Genomic DNA, 11,362 nt, shown 5'->3' with positions numbered 1-11,362 from the left:
CTCCTTTAACTGTCGGCAACTGGGAGTGGAACTTATAGTGGAATTTCAAATAATATGAAAAGTTTTGCATAATCTTCATATATTTATTTTGTTCATTTGACTGAATAAAAAATGCCAAAAAAAAAGAAATTAAATTTAACTAATTAATTTACATTGTACTTTATAATAAACATTAAACAATTTCCTACTGGTATGATAAATTCTCAATGTAAAATACTGTGGGTATGCTATAAGGAAAGAAGAAAGGACGAAAATAGGGAAGGAAGAAAGGGACAAGCAAAGCCATAAAGATTGGAATGAGATGAAGCTGTGATTAGACTGAGTGCTGGGCGATTACTGTGCCTCAGGAAATTTTCCGAGTCCTTTTGGGAAAATATCAGAAGACACTGTTTATGGAAAATTCACAACCAAATGAAAAGATGACTTTTTTCTTGACTCCCGGGATTGTTTCAAATCAATCAACTTCGCAACTTCGTGAAAATAAGGAAAACAATAATAATAAATAGTAACATGTTAAAAATATATATATATATATATATATATATATATACTCGTAAACAATTATGGTATTCAAATTCGAATCTGAAATTTCTTGATTGAAAAGATAATAACTGCTAATAAATAATAACTACTATATTAAATAAACATATATTAATAAATAGAGGTCTAATATTTGACTAACTATGAAGCTATTATGTTATTTCATTATTGCTTTCCTCAAGAAATATAAATTTAAAATCAATTCAACTGGAGATTTTATTTCTCAGGTTTGTTTCTTGAACATTTTATAATTTTTAACTTAAATTAAATTTTCAGGATTTGCTTAAAAAAAATAAATAAAAAAAGGCAGGTTAAGAGAAAAAACTTGAGAATCCCAGAAGGCATCTCTTTAATACTAACTCAATTAACATCAAATAAAAAAACCAGAGCACTGTAAACGCTGTGAACCGAACTCCAGTGCTGGAGTCAAAAAGGAAATCCCTGGAGTCACTGACACTGGAGGTTTTTTTTTTTTATCTGGACGATAGCTTACCGCCGTTATAATACAGCGAAAATGCTTCACAAACCATAGGGTTGTGTTTCCAAAACATGTGTCTATCTCAACATAAGAGCTGGTTTCACAAACAACCTATTTCAATGAAATTACTTTTACCAAACTTGTTTTGAAACTTCTTACTTAAAATGTCTGGTATATCAATGAATCCTGATAAAAAAGTGTCAACAAAAATAAATATTATTCCAATATTTCTGGTCAAATATTTATTATTTTCAATTGTGTTCTATAGTTATTTCTTACCTCTTCAACTAGGTAAAAAGTATATTTTATTTTATTTTATAAGGGATACATTTTTCATATCTGATTTTCAAAAGATATTTACTTTTCAGAGTGCAAAAAAAATGTCTTAATCGAATGGACTGATTTAGTAGCTTCGTTTTATTTTATTAATTATTATTTTTAGTAGGTTTTGGCCCCCCGATCCCTTATTAAAAATAAAGACCCTATGCAGAAGCCAAAAAATTGGTTTTTCGATTCTGATGAAACTGGCTTAAAGTCTACTTAAAGCCACACAAACAAAAGTGTATTAATCGAAAACGAATTAGTGCATATTATGGTAAATTATATACATGTATGATTTTTATAGTGGACCAATTTTGTTTTATTTTTATTAGAGTTGGGATCAGGCTACTGCTATAGCGATGAAACTTGCTTAAAGTTTTCTTATTTTAAAGTTCTTTGCTTCTTTACGTTTTTATATTTAGAATAAACATCCGAGAAAAAGCAGGAAAAGTTGCATTGTTTCCGCATAATCCAGAGTGTACAATGGAAAATTTTATAAATGTTGGTTTGAAAGCCAATGCAATAACAAAAGAAAATAATAAATGTGTAAACTGTTCGTGTAAGTAAAGATACAGCTTTTTAAAAATGGTACCCACGTTGTATGAACCCATTCTGAGTATATAAAGAATTTGAACGGAAAGTATGAATCTTTCGGAACATTCCAGACATTCATTTAAGTGATTATTGCATTGTCTGAAAAGCTAAACTTAAACAGCCAAAAAATATTGATCTGAACAAAAACTACGAAAAGACTCCCACTCCCATAACATTTTAATAGGACCAGCATCAGGGAAAACACATAAATAGCGGTAAGGAAATTCATGGTCACTAATGAACTCGACTAAAGATCGTAGACAATAAACGTAGTTAAAAAATATTTTCACTTATCTTTATTCCATATGTATTTTGATTTTATTACCAAAATAATACAAGAACAAATTATGCTTATTACTTTTTTTTTTTTTCAAAACATACAAGATTATGGCTTCCCCCTCTAATTGACAATGGCTTGTACCCCTCCCCTAGTTTCAATCCTGGGTACGCCCATGATACAATTGCCCATGAAGACTATTGCCGCTTCATTTCATAAAAAGCTATAAATTAAAGTATAAACAGGCTAGGTTTAATGATGAATATTAAGTAACAAACAACACAGTTTCTGAATTATTTAAGCTGTTTGTGTTTTATTTTTTTATTTATTTTATTTAACGGAATTGATTTTTTTTTATACGGGTTCGAAACCCGAGGACTTATGACTGTTTATGATTGGATACTAATATAAAATTATCTAGTATTAATAAAACGTTTAAATAAATTCTGCCTGTTAAGACTAATCTTAAAATTTAAGATAATTTTTCAATAATAGTTTATCATCAAATGCCATTTAATAGTAAAAGCTCTTCATAGAAAAAAAAAAAATAATTTTAATTTATTGGATTTGATTTTTTTTAGTAATTGAATAGTTATTATTTTCACAATAACTAATAAAGTACTATAGTAATAATTATTATTGTTCATTGATAACTAGATTTACTAATTGCAAGTGACATTAAAGGCAGTCAAGCGTGGTCACCTTTAAAAAAAAAAAAAAAAAGTATCCTTTAAATTCCATAAAACATAGTAATCTAAATTGGAAAAGAGACGAATAGTGATTTAACTCGGTAAACTCGAACTTTACTAACTAGATGAACAAGACAATTTTGAAACTTTGAGGTAGTTAGTTATTAAATACTGCAAGTTGACTATTTCCGAGTTTGGACGTTTTATTATTAATTAACTTTTCCACTTTAGCGGTCGCTGTGGTAGAGGACCTTTTGTTTAAAGCCTAAAAGTTTTTCCAATGAGAATTACTACAAAAATTATTGAGGCACGTGGATTGGAGGGCTTAGCATAGGTCAGGTCATGAACACAGTAAAAACCTTACGACTCTAATATTCCCTTTTGTTCGCTAAGGTTCTGAAAAGAATTTCGTATTCACGTGGGAAGTTTTCGGCTGGGTAAGATAGAAATAATACTTTCATGGAATATGAAACAGTTCGGACAGGCTTTTTTTTTTATTTGACCCCTAGATTAAAAAGTTTCGCCCGTCACGTCGAAAACGGGATAGCATTCCCTTGCAACACCCTCGGGTAGTACATTTCTTGTTTCACCAAAAATCTATTTTAATAATTCCATTTATTGTGGAATCTTCTTTTGAAACATAATCATTTTATTTTTTAAATTAGGTAAAAAAATTATTACAATTTTTTTTTCTTCAACTAGTTTAAGTATCAGCTACTTATTCTTAGTCTTTTCGATTTCTACCACAGTTATTTTCTGTTTCTATAAAATTATTTTATCATATATGTCATCCACCGTTTAATCGGTGTATTATATTACTAAGCATCATATTTGAAATTCTAAAGTAAATTTTGAGACCTCTAGTAATTTTTTTTTTTTAGAAAAAATATATTTTTAAATTTTCAGCCTTTAGAGATATGATGTAGATAAACTTCCTTGGCAACTATTATTTTTTTTAGTTAAATAAAAGTTTTTAATTATTTTTGCATGATTCTAATTCTGAAAATAATTCCCTAATGGGACTAGAGGGTTAAATGTTACATATGAATTTTTTTTTTTAAAATGTGTTTTTTCTATAAAAATTCTGAAACACTTTTACGTTTTCAAATATTAAATATATTAATTTACATAATAAACCATTATTGTAATAATTGTATCGTATTTTAGAACGTTTGGTTGTGTCATCATTTTGGGCCCAATATGTTTATTTTTCAGTTTTTATAATTGCTCTATCATTCGCATTACACATTTGGCTGTTATTATCAGTGATCTCTGGAACTTGCATTATTACTGTTCGTCAATTAGTCATATTAATTTACAAGTTGTAGTCAATATAAATTAATATTAATACAAGAGATGAAGCATTAATAAATACTAATGAAATCACGGACCTCACCGATGATATGACCTGTGCGCTAAAACAATGAACATATTTAAACATTGTTACTAACATAAAAGAAAAGAAAAGAGAAAAAAAAAGAAATATTTCTTGAAACAACTAGTCTTCTCCTAAGTGGATTTTGGCAAGAACATATTTTACGTTACCCTAGCAGCGAGCTTAACAACCTTGAAACATTATGGTAGAAGGATTAAAGGCCTCCATTTCCTCTGACGTAAAGGATATATAATTTTATATAAAGGATTATCTGGATAAACAGGGTCACGTAAGCTATGAAAACTACCGTTAGAAAAAAGAAGAAAAAAATCTCATGCAAATTAAATAAGCTATCGGCGGAGTGAGTGTGATCTTGTCGTCATAACTGACGTCACGAAGGAAATGGTTTTCATGTTTCTGATCTTATATAATGAAAAAAAAACATGTAAAATAAATCATTACCTAATGAATCTGGATTTAGCTGAGAAACGTATTGCAATTTTCGTTTGTAAAAACTTTTTTTTCTTTTTAAATATCATCTACTTTTTGTATCATGAAAAAAGACGATATAAATACATTATTTGAAGCATTAAATAGTCACCATGACAAAGTTCACCACGGAATTGGAAAAGGAAGAAAAACAAAGATTTTTTGATATGATGATTATAAGACATGGAAAGGATACAACAACTGAATGGACAAAGAAAGAAACAAGTAGTAATTTGATATTAAATTACTATTCTTACCATCCTTTTCAAATGAAATACAATGTAATTAATAATTATGTAAACAAGGCTATAAGAATAACGGATGATAATAGGCTGAACAGAGTAAAAAGTATAAAATATATATAAAGTATAAAATTCCAAAGATAGGATGGAAAATAAAATAGTAAATAATAAAGCAATTAAAAGGAATATTGCGGATTCAACTAAAAGGTTTATCAGAAGATATCCTGAGTTAATTTAAAGATTATGATGTTGATGAATACTCATTATGTTCTATACCTAACAATACAATTTAAAATTATTATAGCAATTGAAAATAAAAATTATTATAGCAAGGACAGAATTGAAATAAAAAGTCAATCAGGATTGATATATAAAATTCCATGTTTATATGACAGTGATAGTGATAATTAATCGAAAATTAAAAGTTTGAAAAGAATAGGCAACTAAACATAAGCTTACGTAAGCTTATTAATAATTAATATAATATGGTTCTCTATTAATTGACTTTTTCATACCGTTTTTTTAATTATAATTAATGACCAGGGCAGAATAGCCTGCAAAACATTTTTAAATTTTTGATTTGAGAAGAGAATTTATATTTGAAGGTATGTTGTATTATTAGTAATAATGTTGTGTTATAATTGTTACAAATGAATGTATAATAAGCTGGTAAATGTTTAGATTTGGCCGAAACGTTGGACTATTAATTAATAAAGAGTGTTGAGACTAAAAAAGGATCCATTTGATTTATTTAATGAATTAACTTATTATTTTAATAGGAAGTTATTAAATAATATTTTGCTAAAAAAAAAAAAATTAAGAATAACTATATTAGCTCTTCATGTGTTTTCAGGTGGTTTAGGATTTTCTGAGTACTGACCGCTCCTCGCTTTATCTGTATAACGAATTCATGTTGATACCATTAAGTATCCAAGTCCGTGTCAACGTCGAATTACAGTCAACAGCAATGGGTTTTTAAATTCAAATTAAAAAAAAAATATTATACAAATAATTGTAATCTTGTTTGTGTTTTGCTAAATTCTTATTCGTAAGTTCATTACGATTGTTATTCACTCACCATTATAATTCAATTTACCGCTATTCTTATACCAAGGATTCTATTTTCACTACTCCCACCAAATCCGGAAGATTTTCCTAGAAACTGAGCAATAGACATCTCAAAAGTTTTATAAATATTTGTTCAGTAGTTGATGAACTAGAAAGTTACTTAGAAATGTAGGAAACATACATGAATTATTCTCTTCATCAACTGTTTCAGAATGAAAGTATATGACGTAAATCATGGGTGTATTGATTTGTTTCGCACTGGTAAAAAAAAAAAAGTTATCTTAGAACTATCCTATTTTTCTCTACTGATAATTAATTTTCCATTAACAATTCTATTTGTAAGGGAACTTTACACGAATTCCCTCTTACAAATAAAAATCATATTTCAAATTATCTAGATTATAAGATTTATGGAAATGCCTTTGCATGCACGATATTTCTTCTGGTGTTCTGGATTATGCAACTAATGCTAATGATCATATTTTTATAACAATAAATAATTTACTATTGATATGTTGCAGTAATAGTGGCTGTGGCCGGGGCATTGATGATGGTACTGGGGATGGCTGCAGCCTGCTTGGTACTGCGAAGGAGGCGTAATCCCGAAGAGGAGGACTCTTTGGCACCTCACATCCTGGTATATCCTTCCTACCAAGGTGATTCAGTCCCTCAACTCATGTAAGTCACAAGAATTTAACCAGACGTCTATTATATACTATTAATTTATAGGAGACTCAATCAACTCCATGATAATTCGAAGCCGTTGTAAGCTGAAAGAGTTGAGGTGTCACCTCAACAATCTTATAACTGCAACAGTGCTGGTTCGATTCTAGCATGAGTGAATTGACTTTTATTTGGTAGAGGCCCCATGGAATAAAAACACAACTCTCTCACTCTGTTTAGAATAAGTTATTTACCTCGAAAATAACCCCTCCCCTCCCTAAATATCAGAAATGAACATATGTGCGGTAAACTAAAAGATAAAAACTATGATAACCCACAATAATATTTATGAGGCGTTCATAAATTACACACATTAAGTAATTTATTTATTTATTTATAAACAACCCAATTTCTGATTTGAGGACATTGTAACATGAAACATTTATAATGCGACTTGTAAAAAAATACTTGTAATATTTTTATTTATAATAGTATTGTCATTGTAAAATACCAAGCTTAATAATATTTTGGAATATTTTTAACTATAATTGTAACATATAACAAAAACTTTCGACCAACAAAACCTCTATAATCGAAATAATGAACACTAAACTGATTTCCAGCATTGGAAAATATAATTGAAATTATTTTATAGTAACGCTTAAAATATAACTAAGGTCTCTAAAGTGTTCTAGACTCGTTTTAATAATTCGACTTCTTAAGTTGGTTTTTGATAAAATATTTGTTATTCTTCATTGAAATTTACAAGTCTGTTACACATTTTTACTTTCACTTATTTATATATGGAATATAAAGTAAGGGGAAGTGTAATCGAGAAAAATTTTGAATTCGAGTTTTCAATGAAAATACATCTTTAGAGGTCACTTGAGTCCTAAAAACCCAATCACGCAAATTTGGGGTGTATGTATGATGAAATAGCCTTGCGCAAGAACGAAAAAGTCGTACGAAAATGAAATTACTTATTTAAGGTTGATATAAACCTGGGATATAATAGCTATGTCTCTAGAATAAACCTACCGAAATCGATTTTTCGATTTTCTCTTAAACAGTTTAACGATTTTAACTAAACTTGGCAAATCAATGAGAACTGTAGCGGTATTTAATATCAGATAGGTTTTATCCTCATTAAAATTGACTAACAAGGCTTAAACGGCGAATTTTCAAAAAATCTTTATTTTAAATACTTTTTTTTTATTTGAATATAATAGAGCGTTTTTTATTGTTAACAATAACATACAATGTATAAATACAAAATATGAAAGAATTTAATTAGTAACTAAGGGAAAAATAGATAAATCCAATTAAAACAGAAAGTGAATGAGTGAGAAAGTGAACACGATCTTTTCCGATTGCATGACTGCTTCGTTATCTTTTGTTCTACAATTTTTTTTTTTTTTTCCAACTCGAGAAACCCTTAGATACGAACTTTTTCAGTAAATGGAAAATAAAAAAAAAATATTCATAATTTTTGTCTTCTCTGGTTTTTAATTTTTTTTTCGAAAATCACAAAAATTACGATAAATTCCACACGATCTCACTGACAATTTAGGAGAGGTTTACCGCAGCTGGTTCGTCAATACAATAACGTTACATAGTAATCTTTACATGCTTACTGTTAACGAATACATAATAACCAAATGAGATCAAAGATTCCAAATGTGTCATATAAGGACATTTTAATAATAAATGGTAAATTTAATGGTAATGGTAAATGACGGGGTAACGTTCCTAGAAGACTGTTGAGGATTTGGGTAAGGGATCTGGATGTGAAACAATTTAATTTGGTCTATCGCCAGGAGGTGTTTTGGGTACTGTTTTCTTTCATGACATTTATATAAGAACATCCAATTCGATAGACATCATTTGAATTTAGAATTGTAAATAAGATAAGAAGTTAAAAAATATATATAACAATACAGGATGGATGAAAATCATAATTCAGAATAAATCAATCTATAACTCAGACCAAATAATAATTTCTAATATTAACCTGATGAAAAAAATGGATTTATGTTATTACACAATACAATGAAATTAAAACACATAATTTATATATTTCATTCGTTATTTATTTTTATTCTTAGAATCAAGCCAGATCGGAAGGTTAAATTGCTTTGAGAGGCAACACAAGATTGACTTTATCTCTCGAGCTGATTGTAATTTCCCTCGATGCCAATTCAGGGGAAATTCGAATTTAACTCAGTCGATGATTGGGTTTCAAACTCAGAAGCCCCGTTTCTTTTCCGAATGATACTTTACTTCAAAGATACCAAATACTGAAATACTAGTACTATGTTACGTAATATTCTATTCTGGTCAACTTGTACTCAAATGTTTGCTAAAAACTCTGTTTTCTGAGTAGTAATTTACAAAGGATTATTAATGAAAAATTAAATATTTATTCCAAAACCATATCCAACAGTTTATAATTGGCTCGGAGAGAGTTTTTCTCAGCTTTACGAATGCACGATAACTGTAAATTCCTTTTTTCGGCCGGAGTAAAATAATAAATTAAAATTTTAATGTAAAAAGTCAAATAAAATAATTATTCATGTTGACGTTTCGGTCTGAGTTTCAGGCTTTCCTTGGGTTGCTTGAGGTAGAGATACTGGCTAAACGTTTTGTTTATTTGTATTTTTTTGCTGAGCGCAGCCCCCCACCATCTTCTCCACTTATTAATCTACGGCCAACTATCTACACCCCAGATTTAAAACTCATATAAATATTATTACTTTTACAATATAAACATTGAAAAAGAATTATTTTTTTGCTCTTATTCCAGCATTTGAAGAGTAGTGAAAACAATAACCAAAGAAGATTACAATTTTGATTCTTAAATTTCTCAACTATTTCTACTCATGCAAATGAAATATCGAATAAAACTTTGAGATAACTTGGTAAGAAAGTTTGTTGAAACTGAAGTTGTAATAATGATAATTCCAAAATAGCAACCCTTAGTTATGGGCGACAGAATGGGTTATCTCAAGTTTCCGACGTCAGACCCCATTCGCGTCAATTTCCATTAAGGAACATATCTTGGGGTATTAATAATTTGTCATGAACTCTCTATAGGATTGAAATTAAATATTCATGCCCACACTATAATTCTGATGATAATAAAACTTTAACTGAAGAAATTATCTTTAGTAAAATAAAATATGGACGCCCTTAAAATATTTTATTTTATAGGCCAGTGACGTTATTCATGAACAGATATTGGCAAAAGGAAGTCGAAAAATAGTATCGATTTTTTTCATTTGATGAAACATTGAATAATTTTTATAATAGTTACTATTATTATTATTATTATTAATTAGTATTACTTATATCTTAGCAATTATGTACAACGGGCTGCACTGGAAAGAGCTCATTGTAGTATTTGAGGGATTAATGCAATACCACAGTTGTTACTACTGTTGCTTTAATATAAATTCTTTATTGTTATTTAAAATTATTGAATGGTTAAAAGCATTGGTTTTTAATTCGTATTTTTTTTTTTTTTTTTTTTTTTTTTTTTTTTTTTTTTTTTTTTTTACACGTTTCAGTTAAAATTGCACACACAGACAGATGTTTTCCCATTGTCATTTTGTATTTTAATTGTTGTGTGGATCCAATTTTATATATTTTTTAAATAAGCACATTTACAAAAATTTTAAAAACAAAAAGAATTACAACATAGAGATGTTGAGTATACAGTTACATTTTATGTTCTTAAAGTACAGTTACATCGAGAAGGTTTAGGTGATGAACTACATGGGTGCTAAACAAGTTGAATAGAATGGTAGATTCTGCTAGATTCATATAACATCACGAACCATTCAACAAAATATTATGAATTATTTTAAGTTGCACTTTGTAAACATTTTTCCAAAGTAAGATAATAGATAACATTAATAGAACTAAGATATTGCTAAAAATTATTTAAAGTATAAAAATGAACAAAGGAAATAAGTTACATTTGAAGGTGACAACATATATTTTTTCCTTCAAATTTTATTTGCTAATCGTCAAATTCCCCTACTTCCCTGCACGGTCGGTACCTTGCAACCACCTTTTCCTCATTCTTTAGGTTTCCTATATTCTGGAAGGTGGATGTCCTATTTTGTCCATTATTTTCTTTTTTTTCTTTATCTTTATTTTAATCTTATTTTTCGTAGTTTAGTGTTTCCTGTATGTTTATATGTATATATTATTTTTTTATCTATATTCTTATTTGTTATTATTTCCTTTTTTCATTAATAGTCTAATAATTTTCTATAATTCTTGTTCATTTATATTTTTCACTGTACATCTTATTTTTATTTTCTTTAGTTTATTTTTTTAACTTTTATATACATTTTCACATATTTTAAAACATTTTTAGCCATAACTTAGTTTAATTTTATTTCATTTTATCTATTCTCTAACTTTTTTACATTATTTTAGTTTTTTATATCTTTTATTTAGCCCTGATGAAGCCCTGCAAACTGGGATGAAACGTTGGCTCACAATAAATAAATAGTTTAATTATTCTTTGACCGCATCCGGACCCTGTTCTTTTTATATATAATTTATGTTCTAAACAAATTTGGTTCTATGTTTGTTGTCTATTGTAAATTATTTTCT

General features: G+C 28.3%; 1 protein-coding gene across 1 annotated transcript in view; it reads left to right on the top strand.

Moving 5' to 3' along the window:
• Positions 1 to 11,362, top strand: part of LOC106683153 (synaptotagmin-15) — a 283,819-nt gene that overhangs the window by 64,445 nt on the left and 208,012 nt on the right. Inside the window, exon 3 of the mRNA XM_024361678.2 lies at positions 6,595 to 6,751. Coding sequence (XP_024217446.1) covers positions 6,595 to 6,751 — 157 coding nt within the window. The remainder of the gene's footprint in view (positions 1 to 6,594; positions 6,752 to 11,362) is intronic.

This window comes from Halyomorpha halys, unplaced genomic scaffold (genome assembly GCF_000696795.3).
Source record: "Halyomorpha halys isolate HHAL.00 unplaced genomic scaffold, Hhal_1.1 Scaffold470.1, whole genome shotgun sequence".
Lineage (NCBI taxonomy): Eukaryota > Metazoa > Arthropoda > Insecta > Hemiptera > Pentatomidae > Halyomorpha > Halyomorpha halys.
This window is presented reverse-complemented; position numbering and strand designations above follow the sequence as displayed.